This window comes from Tamandua tetradactyla, chromosome 2 (assembly GCF_023851605.1).
Source record: "Tamandua tetradactyla isolate mTamTet1 chromosome 2, mTamTet1.pri, whole genome shotgun sequence".
Classification (NCBI taxonomy): domain Eukaryota; kingdom Metazoa; phylum Chordata; class Mammalia; order Pilosa; family Myrmecophagidae; genus Tamandua; species Tamandua tetradactyla.
Genome location: NC_135328.1, coordinates 55,498,045 through 55,519,206, shown reverse-complemented (window position 1 = coordinate 55,519,206; position 21,162 = coordinate 55,498,045). Strand labels below are relative to the sequence as shown.

At 36.8% G+C, this 21,162-nt stretch overlaps 1 protein-coding gene across 1 annotated transcript in view; it reads left to right on the top strand.

Moving 5' to 3' along the window:
• The window catches only part of SETX (senataxin), a 124,795-nt gene that overhangs the window by 1,159 nt on the left and 102,474 nt on the right, over nt 1-21,162 (top strand). Inside the window, 7 exon segments of the mRNA XM_077147312.1 lie at nt 78-193; nt 5,281-5,398; nt 6,396-6,579; nt 7,996-8,206; nt 10,203-10,312; nt 17,731-17,950; nt 18,736-18,855. Coding sequence (XP_077003427.1) covers nt 5,301-5,398; nt 6,396-6,579; nt 7,996-8,206; nt 10,203-10,312; nt 17,731-17,950; nt 18,736-18,855 — 943 coding nt within the window. The 5' untranslated portion in view covers nt 78-193; nt 5,281-5,300.

Sequence of the window (21,162 nt, the reverse complement as noted above, 5' to 3'; positions counted from 1 at the left end):
TAATGTAAGGCTCTAATAAGATAAAGATAAAAACTACTTCATAAATGTTAATTTTGCTTCTTTTTCTTAAATTTCAGAAGTGTTCCTTTGGGGCTAGAGTCTAGGTATATATGAATGCAAAACCTCATCCATTCCTAAATAAGCCCAGGATTTTCAACTGACAGGATCACTTCTCTGTAGATCACTTGCCCAGGTAATTATTCTTTAAACAATTATTAAAGGTATTTCTCAGTCTCTTGGTATATGCCAAGTATTGTTTAAAAAATGTATAGAACAGGTCCTTCCCCTAACAGAATTGCTGAGGGTGGAGCAGATGGGTAGGAGAAGTGTAAGACATATATGTGAACAGAAGTTCAGATCAGCATGTTTAGTGTAGTATTGGTACAGTTACAGGGTCCTGCTGGATTCTCCAGCTGGTCTTGCAGACCTCTGTTGAGAACTGGAACGTGTCATGTTGTCATTTTATTTGCTCTGCATTTCAGGAAGCTCCTCATTTAGGATTTAGTGAAATTAGACTTGTAAGTTTTGATTTCTGTTTGTTTGATCTCTATCCTTTTTTTTATGTACATTAATATTGACAGCTACCCCAAATTCTTTTTAGAAGCACGAGGAAAGTATAAAATTAAAGTTTAAGAAATTTTAAAAACTAGTTCACCAAGCAGAGATATGTGTTTGATTATATTATGCATTTATACGTAATTATTTAGTTGTGGGTGTAAGAAGAATTTAAGGAATTAAATTTTTTTTTAAATCAGTTTTTTTAAGGAACTGCTATTATGCCACAGAAGTCTCAGCAGTAAAATATAATTTCTGTCAAGATATTATGGATTTCTTATTAGCAAAGATTATGTACTCGGAATTTTAGGGTGATATGTGTTAAAAAATCTCATACTGCTAAATTTCCTCAAACTGCTAAGTAACTTGGAGTAGGTTTCTTAACCTTTTATTTCTCCTCTTCCCCCTCCTTGATACTTAATCCTACTTGCCCCCTTCCCATGAATTTTTTTTTTAACGTTTTTGTGTGTGTGCGTGAAAAGAACATATATACAAAAAAGGAATTTCCAACTACATTTTAACAAGTAGTTATACAACCAATTTTAAAATTTGTTATGGGTTACAATGCCATGATTTTTCATTGTTTCTTCTAGCTTTTCAAGACACTGGAGACAAATGGAAATACATAGATTCAGCAGTTATACTCATTTGTTAAATCCTATCTTCTGTATTATGCTCTTTCTCTCTTTTTTTTTGTAAAAAATAGTATATACACCAAAAACAAGTTTCGAAGAACATTGCAACAATTAGTGGTAGAACAGATTTTAGAGGTTGGTGTGAGTTACAACTCCACCATCTTAGGTTTTTATTTCTAGCTGCTCTAAGGTACTGGAGACTAAAGAAATATCAGAATACTGGTTCAGCATTCATACTTATTTGTTAAACCTGACCTTCTCTGTTTAACTCCAGCATCACCTTTGATCTTTCTCCCACTCTGTAGGGGTATTTGGACTGTGGCCATTTTAACTTTTTCATGTTGAAAGGGGCTGTCAATAATATTGGATAAGGGGATGGAACTAGTTGATATTCTGGAAAGGCTGGCCCCTCTACATTTCAGGACCTATCTGGTCCAGGGACCCCTCTGGAGGTTGTAGGTTTCTGGAAAGTTACCCTAGTACTTGAAACCTTTTGTAGAATCTACATATAATAGATTCTATGTAATGCTCTAGATATTCTTTAGTATTGGCTGGAATGGTTTTGGTTCTTCCTGTGAAATTTTATTACCACAGATATGCTTTATATCTATTTATGTACTGTATGTGTATCTGTTCTTTTAAACCTGAAAAAAAAAAGGCTTTTTTTTTTTTTTTAGCCTCTGATAGACCAGTTTTCAGCTTTGAGAGTGATATCACTCCTGTTGAGAATGTATGGGTTAGGTCCCTTCCATTTGTGAAATGAATGTATCAATTAATAGTTGGGTTTGTGATCCCCCCCCCCCCCCCCCCCCCCCCGCCTTATGCTGTTTGTTTTACATCCATTAAATAAATAATATGTCAAGTTTCTCAAGAGCAGGTCTGTTGGATAATTCCCTGGTTTGGTCACTATTTGCATATAAAATAACACTTGCTTTGATTTCCTTTGGATGTTGCATTCTGGCTGATAGTTGTTTAGATAATGCTCACTTTGGGTTTGTCTGTTTCCTAATGATTACAGAGGATTTGCCAGTCTTGGGAGGAGCTGAAGTTCCTCTTCATTGTGTCAGGGTTATCAGCATGACTTAAAATGTTAACCTTGGTGAAGTTTGTGTTTGCCAGGTTTCTCCACTCTAAAGTTATTACTTTTCCCTTTCCTTCTCTCTTATTTGGAAGCAATTCACTAAGTCCAGCCTACACCCAAGTGGGTTTGGGAATTAAGCACTTCCATTCTAGAATGGGGAGTATTTGAAATTCTTCTATAAGGGAGATTTGTCCCTTCTCCCCTTTTCGTTTATTCACTCAGTCATTTGTATCAACATGAATTCACATATATTTATTTTATTCTTTGTGTTATAATCCCATATTACAATATTTTGTTGCTTGCACTATTTCAGCTTTGGCCATCAGGAGCTCTTTCATATTGGCTCCTGTGTCCCTTTGACATGTCTCCATGTCAAATATGAGAGCTTCCTTTCTGGCACTACAGAAATGCTCCAGGCTCATCTTACATTTTTCCCTGCCCCAGCCTCTCTTTTATCTTATTTATTTATTTATAATTAAAAAAAACATTTTTTAAAACATAACATACAAAAATGAACATTCTTACCATATGATCATTCCATTCTTGGTATATAATCAATAACTCAGTATCATCATGTAGCTGTATATTCATCACCATGATCATTCCTTAGAATATTTGCATCAATTCAGAAAAAAAACTCATACATACTATACCCCTTTATCCCTCCCTCTCATTGATTGCTAGTATTTCCATCTACCCATTATATTTTAGCCTTTGTTTCCCCTATTTTTTCCTATATCCCTTATCACTCCCTTTCATTGATCACTAGCATTTCAGTCTACTAAATTTATTGTCACATTTGTTCCCTTCATTATTTATTTTAATCCACATTGTTTACTCCTCTGTCCATACTGTAGATAAAAGGAACATCACACATAAGGTTTTCTCAGTCACACAGTCACATTGAGAAAGCTATATCATTATACAGTCATCTTCAAGAAACATGGCTACTGGAACTCAGCTCTGTATTTTCAAGGATTTCCCTCCAGCCTCTCCAATATACCTTAAGTAAAAAGGTGGTATCTATATAATGCATAAGAATAACCTCCAGGATAACCTCTCGGCTGTTTGAAATCTCTCAGCCGTTGATACTTTATTTGGTCTCATTTCTCTCTTCCCCCTTATGATCTAGAAGGTTTTCTCAGTCCCTTGATGCTGGGTCCCAGCTCATTCTAGGATTTCTGTCCCACGTTGCCAGGAAGGTTTATACCCCTGGGAGTCATGTCCCACATAGAGAGGGGGAGGTTAGTGAGTTTGCTGGTCATGTTGGCTGAGAGAGAGATAGGCCACATCTGAGCAACAAAAGAGGTTCTCTGGGGGTGACTCTAGTCACTCTTAGGCCTCCTTTATTTTTATTTCAGTGCAGACATTTGCTTTTGTTTAGCCACCATATACTGTTAACTAACAATGAGCTTTCTATTAGCTTTCCATATGCATTTAGTTATAGGAATGAAAATACAGTATATTAGCTTATGTTTCTTACAACTCAATAGAGTTTATTCTTTGGAATTTGGCCTCTATCCAATTTCCCATCCTCTCCATTTCATGCCATCTACAGTTCTGAAAAACGTGCCTCATATATATCTTCATTCAAACCTTTTACAGATTTGATTACTGGGACTTGGTCTTGCTTTCTAATACCATCTTGCTACTTTGCTCACTTTGAAACTGCTGGGACTTCATCTTAACCCTTTCACTTTGGAATTTGGATGGTGGAGACTGATAGTATTATGAAAACAAGTTATCTTAAGTAGGAGACAATAAAAAACTGAGAATCAAACTTTGTAGCAACTGGTTAACATTTACAGCTATTAAAGTTTAAAGTGCTTTGAAGAGAAATGGGTTATGGTTAGCAATTCATATAAATACATATGCATATTCATGTATACATTCTTTCTCATCAAGAAAAAACCCTTATCTACAAGGATTTTTGTTACTGATACAGATTAATATTTATGGATTTCTGTATCCAGAGATTTCCTAGCCTAGCCTCTGGGAATGTGAAAAGTTTCCTGAGCTTTTGACTTTGACTCTAGTGTATCACTGGAACACTTCAAAATATGTACTTTGAAAACTTAGATAATTCTATGTCTCTCTGTATATTCCTTTAGTGCTACATAGTTTTGATCCTTCTCTAGCTCAACTGTATATTGCTTTATATTTATTTCTAATAGTGCTGTTTTAGTTTGCTAATGTTGCTGGAATGCACTAAACCAGAAATGGGCTGGCTTTTATAAAGGGGCTTTATTAAGTTAAAAATTTACAGGAGTTATAGGAAAAGCAGCTTACTTTCATCTGGGTTTCTCTCACATGGGAAGGGAAGGCTCACAGCAAAGGTCTGCTGACCTTCTCTCTGGCTTCTGGGTTCAAATGGCTTTCCCTAGGGTGATTCCTTTCTGCATCTTCAAACATCTGGGTTTGAGCTGTTCTGGGCTGAGCTGTGCTGAGCTGCTTCTTTCACTTCTTACTCCTCCTTTTAAGCCTTCATTTAATTAAATTAAAAGTTATTCATTGCTGAAGGCTCTCCCCTTAGCCCATTGCAGATGTAGTCAACCATAGATGAATTTCACAAGCCGATGATTCAAGTCCACAGCAATAGGACAATTGGTGTCATCACCTGGCCAATTTGACACCTGAACCTCACTATGACAGCTTTCATTTCTGTAGTTTTCATGTGTGAAAGATTGTTTTTTAAAGAATATTTTTGTCAAACCTTAACAAACGTACAAGTATTCTTGACATACAAGCATTCTATACGTGGTGTACAGTCAGTGGCTCACATTATCATCATATAGTTGTATATTCATCACCATGATCATTTTTTTTTTTAACATTTGCATCTCTCCAGCAAAAGAAATAAAGAAGAAAAAGCTCATACATACCATTCCCCTTATCCCTCCCTCTCATTGACCACTAATATTTCAATCTACTCAATTTATTTTAACTTTTGTTCCCCCATTATTTGTTTATTTTTATCCATTTTTTTTTACTCATCTGTCCATGCCCTAGATAAAAGGAGCATCAGATACATGGTCTTCACAATCACACAGTCACATTGTAAAAGCTATGTCATCTTACAATCATCTTTAAGAAACGTGGCTCCTGGAGCACAGCTCTACAGTTTCAGGTACTTCCCTCTAGCCACTCCCATACACCATAAACTGAAAAGGGGATCTCTATATAATATGTAAGAATAACCTCCAGGATAACCTCTTGACTTTGTTTGAAATCTCTCAGCCACTGACACTTTATTTTGTCTCATTTCTCTGTTCCCCCTTTTAGTTGAGAAGGTTTGCTCAGTCCCGTGGTGCAAGTCCCAGCTCATCCCAGGATTTCTGTCCCACATTGCCAGGGGACACCCCTGGGAGTCATGTCCCATGTAGAGGAGTGGGTAGTGAATTCGCTTGCTGTGTTGGCTTAAAGAGAGTCCACATCTGAGCAACAAAAGAGGCTCTCTTGAGGTGACTCTTAGGCCTAATTTTAAGTAGGCTTAGCCTATCCTTTGTAGGGCTAAGTTTCATAGGGGTCAACCCCAAGAAGGCTTGGCCTACTAATTTGGTTGTCCCCACTGCTTGTGAGGATATCAGGAATTCTCCAAATGGGGAGTTGAATATTTCCCTTTCTCATTCCCCCAAGGGGACTATGCAAGTACTTCTTTATTCACTGTTCAGATCACTCTGGGATTTATCGGGGTATCACACTACCCTGGAAAACCAACAAAATCTCACGCCCTATTCAAAGTTCCATGTACTTATGGTGTTCACTTAAACTGACTGTCAAACTATGAATTTTGCACCAAATAAACATTTTTCCCTTTAGTCTCACACAGAAGTTGAAGTTTTAAAATATAATGACCACTTGTTTTCAACACCTTGCAATACCAACATTCCTTTCTTCTTCCTCATGCAAAAACATTTTTCAATTTGTACATTTAAAAAGATAAAGTTTTTAAGAGTGGGCACTGATTTGAGTTTAGTCAGTCATTGTTAAGTTGGTCAGCAGAATATGCTGACTTTGGTGGAAGCACCTTTTCAGTTGAAGACCAGGCTCTGCAAAATAGGCCTGAAATGTTGTGTTGTTATTGTCTTCCTTTAGTCTTTAAATGACATCTTTTCTGGGTTTAGGTACAGAATGAGCACATGTTGTTGGTGTACACCAGGTGGTCTTTCCACCATTGACTTCTTAAAGCGCTATGCTGCCAAGACCCGCTGCAGTGAATTTCAAACAGCTGATGAAGATCTCTGCTACTGCTTAGAGTGTGTGGCTGAATACCACAAAGCACGAGATGAATTGCCATTCTTGCATGAGGTAATTTAAATTAGATGGACAGTAGTTTTCTGAGCTTGATAAGTAGGAAGAGAATAGTCTGTTTTTTTATGTCAGTGTATTTGACGTGGCCACAGTCATGTATCTGAATGACTTAGGCTGTTTTCTGTATTTTCATTTTTTTAATGGGTAAGTAGTAAAACTTAAAGACCAAGCTTATTTTCTGGGTATAGGAACAAAACTGGAAACTATAGTTCTAAAAATGTGACTTTGAATATTTGATTTATTATATTTTTATGTATTTGTTTGTTTGTTTATTTTGCAAGGGCAGGCACTGGGATTCGAACCCAGGTCTCCGGAATGGTAGGCAAGAACTCTGCCTGCTGAGTCATCGTGGCCTGATTTATTACATTTATTGATGAAAAAGGAAACATAGACCATAAATGTTTCAGATATCTAGAGAAGCTTAGTTATGAATCTGTGTTGAGAAAATGTCCTAATTATGAAGCTAACCAGTACCTTTTTGTTAAAACTAATGTTATGTTGCTGTGGAAGCATAGCCTTCTGTCCCAGTGTATTACCATTCTTTCAGGAGCCCAAGGAATGCCTTGACAGACATAGACAAATCACACAGATGTTTGTTTATTTAGGAAGCTTACAAATAGGAGATGTGGTTCAAGGCAGATGCTGGACCCCAAGTAGCATTCCACTATTCAAGTGGGGTTTTGCTGTAGTATAGTAAAAGAACAAAGGCACAGTGTCACAGGTGTAATAAATCATAGTACTTGTAGGTATTCAGTGGAATGTGCATAGCCTTTCTTAATGTTTATTTTCCATGGTCTTTGCACAAGAGACCCTTATCTTTGTGGTGACAAAGTTGGGTTCCTATATCTAATTTACATGGCTGTCTTTGCCCCATACCTGTTTCTTTCTGTATTAGTACTGTGTGCCAGTCCTGCTCTATGCACCTGCTACTCCTTGCTCATGGAAGATTAATGGGGTTAAGGCATTCCTTTGTTCTCATGGGATTGAAGGAAGAACTAAGTCTTAACAAGCAAGGAGGCAGGGTTTGCACAAATGAAACTATTTACCCTACAGACGTTCTGTAGTAGGTTCCTATGGCTAAAACAAAGAATGACAGAACCAGAAGGCTTGGCTCATCCAGCTTTTTGCATTCCCTTTCAAAGGGAAATAATTATGGTTGAAAGGAGTATTGAGATATTTATGCCAAAACTCTTCAAAAGAAGTTTAAATATCTCATACTCTATTTACTCTCATAAAAGTGGCCATCTTTTAGTTACTGTTTTCTTTAAATAAATATAATGTGTATTGTGCAGTGCTTCTTTAAATTTCCAAATTTTTCTGTTTAAGAAGAGGCTTTCTAAAAAGACCAGCAGATCTAGCATATTTTGTTATAACAAGGTATAAAGTACATTGCTCATTTTTCTTTTCCTGTAGGTTTTATGGGAATTAGAAACCTTACGTCTCATAAATCACTTTGAAAAATCCATGAAAGCAGAAATTGGAGACGATGATGAATTATATATAGTAGACAACAATGGAGAGACACATCTATTTGACTTTACTGGCCAAGACTTTGAAAACAAACTTCGAGTTCCTCTTCTTGAAATATTGAAATATCCTTATCTGCTTCTACATGAGCGTGTTAGTGAGTATCTTGGGTGTTCCTCAAGTTATATCAGTTATTTTAAGAATTTAGGTCTATATTGGAAATTTCATTGCAAAACATGTAATTAAGATACTTAATGTTTGTTCCCAACATTGTATTATGAACATTTTCAAGCAAAGAAAAGTTGAAAGAATTGAGCAGTGAATACCATATATCCACAGCAGATTCAACAATTACTAACATTTTGCTATATTTGCAAATCTATTACATATCTATTCAGTTAGGTTTCACTCTTGTAATTTGTCTGTGGCAAGATTTCTGAACTTGGGCATTACTGTTAGTTTGTTCTGGATAATTCTTTGTTGTGGGGGCTGTTCTATACATTAGAGGATGCTTAGCAGCATCCCTGGGTTCTGGCCACTAGATGTCAGAAGCACACTTCCACTCCTCCAGTTGTGACAACCAAAAAGGCCTCTAGACATTGTCACTTGTTCCCTGGGGAGCAAAATCATCCCTGTTGGAGAACCACAGCAAATTTTGGCTGTCCAGATTTTGGTTGTTTATAATTGAATTTCTTAATAGGAATCTCTTAAAATTGAAAGCGTTTTCCTGATCTTTCAAACCTAATAAAATAACAGGACCTTAATGACATCTAATATCTAATCCATATTCAGATTTTTCTGGTAGTGGCAGAACACATTTTTGGCTGGTTTGTTTAAATTAAAAGTCCAGTCAGGCATCACACATTTCTTTTGGTTCATGTTTTTCTTATGTCTCTTTTAATCCAAAATAGTCTCTCTCTCTCTCACACACACACACACACACACACACACACACATTTGTTTTTTGTTTTTTTTTTTTATTAATTAACAGAAAAAAAGAAATTAACCCAACATTTAGAAATCATACCATTCTACATATGCAATCAGTAATTCTTAACATCATCACATAACACACATTTGTTTTTGTTCATGAGTTTGACTTGTTGAAGAGACCATGTAGTTGTCCTGTAGGGTAACATACTTTCTGGATTTTTCTGACTGCTTCCTTGTTATGTTGTTTAATTTGTTTCTCTATCCTATGTATTTTCTATAAACTGAAAGGTTTACAGAATCTGAATATTTGATTAGTAAATTCTTTTTAAATTGGTAAATTCTAAGTAATTTAGATTTAAAATTCTAACAAGGCATTCTTAAACTTTTATTATATTATAATATAATATATTATATAAACTTGATGATTTTTCACAAACTTATATAACTGGCACTCAGGTGAAGAAAGAAACATTATTAATAACTAGCTCGGGCACTCCCCTTATGTTCTTCTAGTCATTATACCCCTTTCCCAAAGTCAGTCGCTATCACTAGCATGATATATAAATATATATATATATTTTTTTTTATATATTTTTTTGTATAGTTTTTGACAAACTAAAGTTGACTCATCTGATATATGAGTCTTCTCAGAGTACTTCTGAAAAAGAAGAATATAAGGAATTTTCTAAAAAGCAACAAGAGTTAGAACAGTGCTAGCATAAATAGATGAGTGTAACAGAATAGAAAATTCAGAATATACCTAGTATATTTAGGAAATTTAGTTTTGATGGTAGCATTTCAAATTAGTAGCAAAATGAGGGGTTGTTCAATAAATGAGATTTGAGACAAGTAACCATTTGGGGAAAAAAGTTGATTTCTTATTCCTATAATCAAAAGTCCAGATGAATCCATGTAAAATGCAAATGAAATTGGACCTGTAACTGTATTTTTTACTAAGAAGGTACCTTAGTACCCTATTGGAGATGATTATGTCAATTGTAAAAGAAGATATAAATACACAACTATTGAACTGATATAATCTGTTAGATAGGTAAATCTTATTCCTGTATTCATACTATCAGCATTTTTATGTCCTTGTTTAAAGAAAACAAAAAAAAACTTTTCACTTTCGGAACAACTGAAGGAGCCAGATTTAGGGACTATTGGTTAAGTTAATAAGATTTACATTTTAAATTGGCTGCTCTGTGTTTTCTATTTAGATGAATTATGTGTTGAAGCACTTTGTCGGATGGAACAAGCCAATTGCTCTTTTCAAGTTTTTGACAAACATCCAGGGATCTATTTGTTTTTGGTCCACCCCAATGAAATGGTGAGTATAAACATCAGGCAATGGCAAAGTAGGGGTGTTAGGCAATGATAGTACGTACAATTGACCGTCATTGTTCATGGATTTGTATTTGTAAATTCACCTACTGGTTAAAATTTATTTATAACCCCCAAATCAATATTTGTGGAGCTCTCACGGACATGTGCAGTGGTGAAAAACTTGGGTGACCTGAGGCACACATTACCAGCTGGGGTAAAGAAGGCAGTTTCAGCTCTTGTACTGTAAACAGGTATTCTTTCTTTGGTATATATGTAGTGCTGTTTTGTTGCATTTTTGTTTTTGTTGGTTATTTTGCTGTTTTAAAAGTGGGTACTGAAGGGCTGCCTAGTGTTCCTAAGCATGAGAAGGATGTGTGTTAGATAAGCTTCATTTGGGCATGATTTAAAGTGCCCACGTGAATGATTTCATTATTAATGAATCACCATCTTATTTAATGAACCCAGTTACCTGCCCCTTAATGTGATATGATTAAACTTGCTTAAATTTATGTTTAGAGCTTTGTTTAAATTTTACTCTAAAATGTTCTGAGGTAATGATACTATACTGTTTCTAGATGGGGTTAAATAGGGGCAACTTCTAAAAGATTATTGAAACAAAAAATGTTCTAGGGAAACGTATGCAAATTTAAGAACGAAACAAAAGATATAAGGTATCCTAACACAAACACATAATACAAGGTAATATGTAGATCAGGCTGAGAAATGTGATAAGAGGCTTATAGGAATCTAATCCTATATATCCCTGAGGGCAGCAGTTTAGTAGTTGCTGATTCTTGTCAACTTCATAGAACATAAGTACCTCAAATTAGGATAATTTATTCTTTTATCTTTGTACGTATACATAACTATAATAGAGGTTTATGGTGTGTATTTTGTTTAAAATGTTTTTTTGTTTTTGTAAAATTTCTACGGATCAGCAGAGGGTGCTGTGGGGTCAAAGAAGAGGAGATCCACTAGGGCATGGGAAGAGTTCCCAATAGCTGATAACTTTTTTTTTTTTTTTTGCTGTCCATTTATGAGTTTTTTATATTCAGTCCTGTTGCACAATCTGTATCCCTTCAGCTCCAATTACCCAATTTCTATCTCCTGATGGTCTCTGTTACCAAGAAAATATTCCAAGTTTATTCACTAATGTCAGTTCATATCAGTGAGACGATACAGTATTTGTCCTTTTGTTTCTGGCTAATCACACTCAGCATAATGTCCTTAAGGTCCATTCATGTTGTTACATACTTCATAACTTTATTCTGTCTTACAGCTGCATAATATTCCATCTTATGTAAATGTCACAGTTTGTTTAACCAACTGTCTGTTGATGGACATTTTAGCTGCTTCCATCTCTTGGAAATTGTTAATAATGCTGCTATAAACGTTGGTGTGTAAATGTCCATTTGTGTCCTTGGTCTCGTGTCCTTTGTGTAGAGACAGCATATAGATGGGTCCTGTTTTTTAATCCATTCTGCCAGACTAGGTCTTTTGATTGGAGAGTTTAATCCATTAACATTCAGTGTTATTACTGCATGGGTAGTACTTTCTTCTACTATTTTGCCTCAGAGATTTTATATGTCATATCTAATTTTCCTTTACTCATAGTCTTCCTTTCTACACTCTTCTCCACACCTCTCTCTTCTGTCTTCGTATCTGTCTCTAGTGTTCCCTTTAGTATTTCTTGCAGAGCTGGTCTCTTGGTCACAAATTCTCTCAGTGATTTTTTGTCTGAAAATGTTTTAATTTCTCCCTCATTTTTGAAGGACAATTTTGCTGGATATAGAATTCTGGGTTGGCAGGTTTTCTCTTTTAATAATTTAAATATATTATCCCACTGTCTTCTTGCCTCCATGGTTTCTGCTGAGAGGTCTGTGCATAGTCTTATTGGGCTTCCCTTGTATGTAATGGATTGCTTTTCTCTTGCTGCTTTCAAGATCCTCTCTTTCTCTTTGACCTCTGACATTCTGATTATTAAATGTCTTGGAGTACGTCTTTGGGGTATGCTGCACTTCTTGGATCTGTAATTTTAAGTCTTTCCTAAGAGTTGGGAAATTTTCAGTGATAATTTCCTCCATTAGTTTTTCTCCTCCTTTTCCCTTCTCTTCTCCTTCTGGGGACACCCATAACACGTATATTCGTGTGCTTCATATTGTCTTTCAATTCCCTGAGTCTCTGCTCATATTTTTCCATTTTTTTCCTATAGTTTCTGTTTCTTGTCGGATTTCAGATGTTCTGTCCTCCAGTTCAGAAATCCTATGTTCTGTCTCTCGAAATCTACCATTGTAGGTTTCCATTGTTTTTTTCATTTCTTCTACTGTGTCTTTCATTCCCATAAGTTCTGTGATTTGTTTTTTCAGACTTTCCGTTTCTTCTTTTTGTTCTTTCCTTGCCTTCTTTATATCCTCCCTCAATTCATTGATTTGGTTTTTGATGAGGTTTTCCATGTCTGTTCGTACATTCTGAATTAATTGTTTCAGCTCCTGTATGTCATTTGAATTGTTGGTGTGTTCCTTTGACTGGGCCATATCTTCAATTTTCCTTGTATGATTTGTTATTTTTTGCTGGTGTCTAGGCATTTAATTACCTTAATTAGTTTATTTTGGAGGTTGCTTTCACTTCTTTTTCTAGGGTTTTCTTGCTGGATGAATTTGTTGTCTATCTGTTCTTTGACATTCCGTTCAGCTTTATCTGGAACTTTAGCTTAAGTTTTGTTTAATAGAAGTGAATTTTTCAGTTCTTGTTTTCTTGTTTCTTGCCCTGCTTGTATGGTGCCTTTCCCCCCCCACACTTAGGAGGGTCTACTTAGGTATTACAGACCACCCCCAGATTTTCCCAGACCAAACTGGCCTCCTATCAGGAGGAAAGAGTCACCTGTGTCGGTTTTCCCTCAGGGTGAGACCCAGCAGGTTGAAAGACTTTCCTGTGAAGTCTCTGGACTGTTTTTCTTATCCTGCCCAGTATGTGGTGCTTGTCTGACTGCAGGTCCCACCAGCATAAGATGATGCGGTACCTTTAACTTTGGCAGACTCCCTGCTGGGGGTGGGGGGGGGTGTGGAGACAGAGGAGAGGTTGTAGGCTGATTTTAATGGCTTCAAATTACCAAGCCCTGGTGTCTGAATTCCTTGATGGAGGGATTCCACCTGGGTGGGGCTTCACCCCTCCCCTGGGGAAGGCACAAGCTCTAGATAAGCCCCCAAAAGAACTCACTTCTGCCTATGCCTGGGGCATTTGCAGCCTGAAAATTCCTGCCGCTGTATCCAGAGGCAGTCAAGCCTTTGTAGATACACAGCTACAAAAACCTCTGTTTCCTTCTTTTCTTCCCCCCCTTTTTCTGTCAGTCCTGCCCCCTTGGCACCGGGGCAAAAATGAGCAACCTCAGCTTTGATCAGGTTCACCTAAGCTAGGGGCCTATTTTTAGTAGTCAGAATTTGTTAATTAGTTCCACAATTGGCGTTTGATTGTGCCCCAGTCCCTGCTGCTGGTAAAGTCCTTTCCTTTCCCCTCTGGGAAGCGGCCTTTGGGGGAGGGGCGCTGGCCGCTGCATCTTTGGGAACTCACGGTTCTGGGGGTACTCACAGCCGGTCCAGCTGGTCCAGACTAGGATATGATGTGTGTCTGGTCACTGACGTGGCCCCAGGAGCTGTTCTGTACTGATTCTGGTTATTTAGTAGTTGCTCTGGAGGATAAACTAAAATGCGCACGTTGTTAAGCCGCCATCTTGACCCGGAAGTCAATAGCTGATAACTTAGGTTTAAAAGATAAATAAGACACATAAGTTAAACTTCAATATGTTGTACTGAGCGAATGAATGAGGATTCTTCCCACTTGCTTCCCTGGCCTGTCTGCCACACTTCAAACACCTGGAAATAGAAGTTAAAATATTTTTAAACTGTATATTAGTAATAGATGAGATCAAAATAAACAAAAAGGAAAATCCCTAGGTGCTAGAAATTAAGAGGGACATAAAAGTCCAAACAGTGGGCAGGAACAGATCATTGAAACCTGACATAGAATTTATGACTGAGGTTTGAAGTTTCATTTCTGTATTTGAGGACAGTGTGTTGCAGCTCCCTTGTACATTAGCACATTAGCACTTACAGCTGAGTTACAAAATTAAGATAGCCATGCAGGGCTGCTCTGTCAATATAAGGCAAAAGAAGCATTGAAAAAATGCAGCAAAGAGCATGGTGATGGGGATTCCAGTCAAGATGGTGATGATAAACTCAATCTCTGAAGCAAACACAAAACAATATTGGGAAAAAAATTCAAAGATAGGACATTAAAAATATATAATTACCCCCCTCCCCCACCAAAACAAATGTTTCTATGGCTGGCAGTGGAACTGAAATCCAAAGTGATAAATGATATAAAGATGTAGGCCAGGGTAGCTTGAGGTTGTTAGGCAAGACCCCCTCCCCCATGATGTGACTAGCCTTTGACAGATACTTCCACACAGCAGTTCCATAATGGCTAGCCCTTTATGGATATTCCCACACAGCAGTTCCATAATTTATCTACACTGCCCTCCTGCAGCTCCATCCACTCTCTGGCCATTATAGTCCTGCATGATGCAGCATTTAACTTTCACTGGGCATAGTCCCTTAGGTAGAAAAGATCCCCTAATTACTCTCCCAGGGGGCTGAAGTTGACTTCAGGCCCCCACTTTGCCTGTGCCTAAATAAATTCATTTGCTTGTGATAGTTTGCCTCCTAGCCTTCTTTTTTTTTTTTTTAATTTTATTAATTAAAAAAAAATTACAAGAAACAAACATTCCCAACACTCCTAGCCTTCTTTAAGGCTAACAGAGGTGGCTGGAGATTTAGCCTGTGTAGGATAACAGGAATTACAAGTATACTACAGGCAAGGCAGAAAAGCAGAGCCAAGCTCTGTTCTTAAAACAAAGGTGGGGCTCCTCTGCCAGTGAAAGAAGGTTGATAGAAAGTATAGCCAGGAGCTTTCTGGGACTTGAGAGGTGTGTATCTGTGTTAGTTAGATTCAGTTGTCAACTTGGCCAGGTGAGCATACCTAATCTTGTTGCTGCGGACATAAGCCAACCGTACGTGAACCTCATCTGTTGCCAATTACATCTGCAGTCAGCTAGGAGGCATGTCTGCTGCAATGAGTGACGTTTGACTTAATTGGCTGGTGCTTAAATGAGAGATCGCAACATAGCACAGCCTAGCAGCTTGGCATTCCTCATCTCAGCACTTGCAGCTCAGCCCAGGTCCTTGGAGATGGAGAAAGAAATCACCCCGGGGAAAGTTGTTGGAACCCAGGGGCCTGGAGAGAAGACCAGCAGAGACCATCCTGTGCCTTCCACGTAAGAAAGAACCTCAGTGGAAAGTTAGCTGCCTTTCCTCTGAAGAACCAACAAAATAAATCCCCTTTTATTAAAAGCCAATCCATCTCTGGTGTGTTGCATTCCGGCAGCTAGCAAACTAGAACAGTATCTGTAGAGGAAGTATATCCAGCCTAGCAACCACACCTTAGGCCAACCATCTGCAGACTTGGTGACTGAGTGACCAACGCTTATGTAGTCAAAGGTTGAGACCTACTTCTCAAGTAGTAATCTGGGGGCTGAATAGTATAATCCTAAATTTATGATTAGGAAGGGGGGGGTTAGTAGGGAAAAGCAGGCAGGAAGAGCTAACAAACTGAATCTCTGAAAAACATAAAGGAAACGAATGCTAAGATCGCCAAGACCAGACCCCTTTCCCTAAGAGCAACTCAACTCTGGGTGACAAGAGCTCATTTGAACTGGTAGATTTGGGAGATGGGAGAAGGTAATCCTATCTGATTGAGGAAGGTTAAAATAGGAAAGGAACTGTTAAAGCTCTGATTTTGGTTCTCCATTATTATTGCCTTGGATAAAGAATTACTGCACTATACTTGTGGCAACTCAAAGATGTGATCCAAGTAAAGGTAGGAATAAAATCAGGGCTGTGCAGAAGTCTGGTGTTCGTGAGATGCTGGGACAAGCAGATGGGAGACAGCTGCCCCTAAATAGCAGCTTCAGCACTACCAGGTCTGAGGTATTGCAGTCTAGTAGTGTTTTTTTCTAATGCTTCTTTCCCTGAAAGTAAAGGGTAAATCCCTGACCTGAGAAATTATACTGTGTGGCAGAAGCAATGGACTGTTTTTCTGGCTTGGGTTTCATTTACCACTCCCATTCCTGAATTCACTGGGACTAAATTAAACTGGGATTTGACCTTCTTCCACAGGCATTGTCTGACAGGAGACAGTATCCTAAGGGAAAATTAATTCACAGGCCAAAATAAGAGACATTTGAGGAACTTGAAGGAGAAAAATAAAAATTGAGATGAGAAAATATTTGAGAAATAATGGAGATAAATTTCTTAGAATAAAAAAAAAATGAGACCTTAGATTATAAGGACCTATGCGTTTAAAGAGAAGAGAGATGAAGAAACATACACTTAGACATAGTGAAATTTAAGAACACCTAAAACAAATTCAAAAGCTCCAAAGAGGATATCACATAGAAGAAACGAGAATCAAATTGACACTGCATTTGTAACACTTACATCAGATGCAAGATAGTGGAGTAGTGGTATTTTCAAAATACTGAAGGAAAAGAGCTTAAAACTTAAAATTTTATATCCATTTAAACTCATTTAAATATGAGGGCATGATAAAAATATTCTCACAAAAGACTAGGTGAACTGCACGAAGACCTGCACTGAATGAAGTACATAAATAAGAAAGTGCCATTATTTGCAATGATAAGATTATTTACGTAGGAACCCTAAAGAATCGACAAGTTATGATACAGGAATTTAACAAGGTGATTAGATAAAAAATGTATTTATAAAACTATTAAAAGTCAGTTGTATTTCTGTACACTATGGCCAGCAGTTAATTAAAAGGAAGTTTCCATTTATGGTAAAATTAGAAAATACTAAATACTAGGGGAAAAAATCAAAGATGCACTAGACTACTACAGGTAATATGAAAAAGGCTTTTTAAGTCAATGAAGAGAGAGACTGTGTTCTTGGGTAGAAAGGCTTAATAATACAAAGATGTTAATTTTCTCCAAACTGCTCTATAGATTCAGTGCATTTCTAATCAATTAAAACAAAGCTTTTAGTAAAAAAAATATATATTAAAAATTGTTCTAAAATTTATATGAAAGAGGAAGGAGCCAAAAATTACCAGAATATTTCTGAAGAGTAGGAAAGGTGACTTCATTGATAAGCAGGATTGTGAAGCTCTCGTAATTAAGACAGTGTAGTATTGGTGTGTGGATAAACAGATTGACCAATCAGAGAGCTCAAATCAGAATCAAATAAGCCATACTTTATAGTGGTATCTTGTGTCTTTTAAAATCTGTAAAGAATCATGTTCTTGCTTTATATAGACAGTTGAAGTAATGAATGTATTGTGTTACGCATTTAGGTTCGGCGTTGGGCTATCCTGACTGCAAGAAACTTGGGAAAAGTGGACAGAGATGATTATTATGATTTACAGGAGGTTTTAACTTGCCTTTTTAAAGTCATTGAGTTGGGGCTTTTAGAAAGTCCAGACATTTATACTTCGTCTGTCCTTGAGAAGGGTAAACTGATTCTCTTGCCATCACACATGTATGATACTGCTCACTACAAAAATTATTGGTTAGGTGAGTATTATTCCTACACTAATATTTTGAGTAGTATTCTCCTATAGTTGTGATGAGTGTCCTGCAAAAGAAGTATAACTTTCTTTGGTGATCTGATCAAAATCCCTAGAGTTGTAGGATATTCATAGTTCCTGATTCTTGTTTTGTCATCAGACTAATACTTTAAATAATCTTTATGCATCTTATTTTTAAAATTCAGTTTAGAAACCTTATATATAAGATGTGTGTTTTCAAGCCCTGGTATGTGAATCTTTTATGTAAAGCAATATTAGATGTAACAGAACATCAATGCAGCAGTTGACTGTAAAGAATTTGGTAGTTTTTACCTCTCATACCATCTTTAACTACTTTCTGGTAGAAAGAGTTATTAATATTGTTTTCAACAAGTTCTACACCAGCTCAAGATAATTCAATTCTATTTCATCAATTTCAGATCTTACGAATGTTTTGGCAGTGATTTCTGTTTTAGTGGTATGTGAAGTAATGTTGCATTTTAAAATTGAAGGCACCTTAGATTTGTTGAAATAATAATTGTGTGGTGGTCATCTTAGAAATTGCTTTCTACTCAAGTTAGTACCATTTGTCCATTTTTGCACTTGAATAAGGATGAAGTCCTATTCTGGTATTTTGGGAGCAATTATGTGTGAATGTTTCAGATTTACATCTTTGACGAACTGGATACCATTTTGCTTCATTTTCCTGCCTTTTAAAAATTTTGCCTACTAAACTAGAGAAGACTTAGGATGTATTTCTTCAAACCAAGAAAACTATAAATGATTTTACAGGTATTTGCATGTTGCTGACCATTCTTGAGGAGCAAGCCATGGACTCTCTGTTGTTGGGCTCTGACAAGCAGAATGATTTTATGCAGTCAATACTTCATACCATGGAGAGGCAGTCTGACGGTAATAAATTTTACTTGCTGAGTGTTATTAAATATTGTGGTGATAGTACACTTTTTAAATGTCACTGCAATTGGGTGCACGAGTGATTCAGTGGTAGAATGCTTGCCTTTCATGCAGGAGACCCGGGTTTGAGTCCTGAACCATGCACCCCCTGCCCCAAAATAATGTAAATGTCACTGCAAGAATTTGGGTTTATGATGTTGAAAAAATAAGAATTGTTAATATTGTATGGTTTAGGTCACTGATTTATAATTTTTTAAGTAAAAAAGAACTTTTACAGTTTAATTCAACAGTTTCCTTTATAGTAGTGTCTAAGCCTGGGAAGTTAACCAACTTTTTCATGTTGTGACACCCAGTCAGTGATGGAATTAAGAACATATAAAAGATAACTGTTTAATGATATATTAGTTAAAATTGTAGGGAAAGCCTCCCCTGTCCTACTGTCTTTTGTTTTCCTGGTTCTTCATTTCTACCTTGGTTTTCTAGGGTTGCACATCCAGCATTGTAACTGCTAATCATGTGTGGCTATTTAGATATTAAATTAAATTAAAATTTCAATTTTTCAGTCTTACTAGCCATATTTCAAATGCTCACTAGCCACATGTGCCTGGTGACTGTGTACTGACAGTGCACATACAGAATATTTCCATCATCGCAGAAAGGTCTCTTCAACATGCTGCTCTAAGTATTCTAGTAAATGGGGTCTTAAACTTAACAATGTTTATTATTTGACCCCAGTCTTCTTTTGCTGATGGCTTTATCTAGCTAGTAGGGAAGATCTGCCTTTAATAACTGTTTTTAATCTTCTTTATGAAGGAATAAGTCAGTAAAGACATAATAGTTTTTCCCCTCATTTTACTTCTCTTCAAGCAACTTGATTGTGGATATAAACTCATTTGTGGAAGATTCTAAAAGAAACATGTTAATGTTATTCTTTTTTTTTTTTTGATGGCATATGTTTTCTTGCTCTTTTATTCCTAATTAAGGCTATTACTAATTTATTTGCCAGCACTTACTACATTTTTCATTTCCTTCCATTTGCCTTGCACATTAAATTCTGCATTTTTGTTAAACTAGCTCCCCAACCCTCTTCAAAATGTGAGTCACAGAATCCTTTCATCATTTTTTTCACCTAGGTGAATACTTTTTTCCTTATTTGAGAGCTCATTAGACATAAAGCACCATATCAGCCACAGTGGATGACAGAAAAATATGTGAGAAGGTCTGCACAAATGATTGTGATAAAAAAGCATAGACTCTTAAGAACTCCAAGGGAAATAAAGCCACAGGTTCTAGGAGGACTGAAGGATGTTATCAGTAACCGAGGCAACAGTACTTGCTTGCCTCAGAAAAGTACTGTATAAGATAAAACAGCTGGAGGATGTTTAAATGCAGGAAGAATTATTTGAGCTGGACTTTAAGGATGGATAACATTTTAACAGTTGGTGGGAATAGTAAAGGCATTTTGGGGCTTATTTGGGAAAAAAACAGGACCTATTCTTGTTGTAGATAGTTTGTGATCATGGGAGTGTGAAAAATAAAGCTGGAAAATCCTATAGTGCAAGATCATGGAAGTGCTTGACTGAGTACTTTGGAATACATTAAAGAGCCGTTGAAGGTCTTTGCATAGGGCAGTGTCTTGCCACAGTATATATGATAAAGAGGAGGGGAAGAACTGGAGATAAGAGCTTGTGTGTAACAGAAGTTCCTGCAAATTGGTTGAAAAGTAGGTAACAACAAAGCTGTGTTGTCTTAGGTATGGTTGAAGTGTTTATTTCTGTTTACCCGCTAGTTAAGGGATTCAGTCCTTTACACTAGCCTCCTGGTGCACACAGTTCAGAATCAAGCTAAAGCCAAATCTTTATATCATGGACCATGTATAAACCTTTAAACATCAAGTTTGTCTTTCTCTTCTTTTCCCTCTACTTTTCCTGTTATATATTGAAGGGTGGGAATATAAAGTTCTGGGAAGAGTTGAGATGCTGACTAGGAAAGATTGTTTCAGGGCTGGAAGATAAGTGAGAAGGTTGTTTACCTAGAGTATTTCAATTTGTTTTGCCTATTTAAAAATTTTCAACGGAGGTATCATAGTATTGGTTGAAAACAAAAATGCACAAATTTGAAAATTTGCTAGCTTTTTAAAACCTGTGTCTGCCCAGGTTGTCAGTATATTATTTTAAATTACTTTTTGCTTTGCTTTTAGAAAAGCATGGTAAAAAAAAGAGTACAACAGTGAAAATGTTGATATCAGCAGTGGAGGAAGCCTGACAGGCTGAAAGAGCAAATGTTGCCTAGCATCCTCCTGTT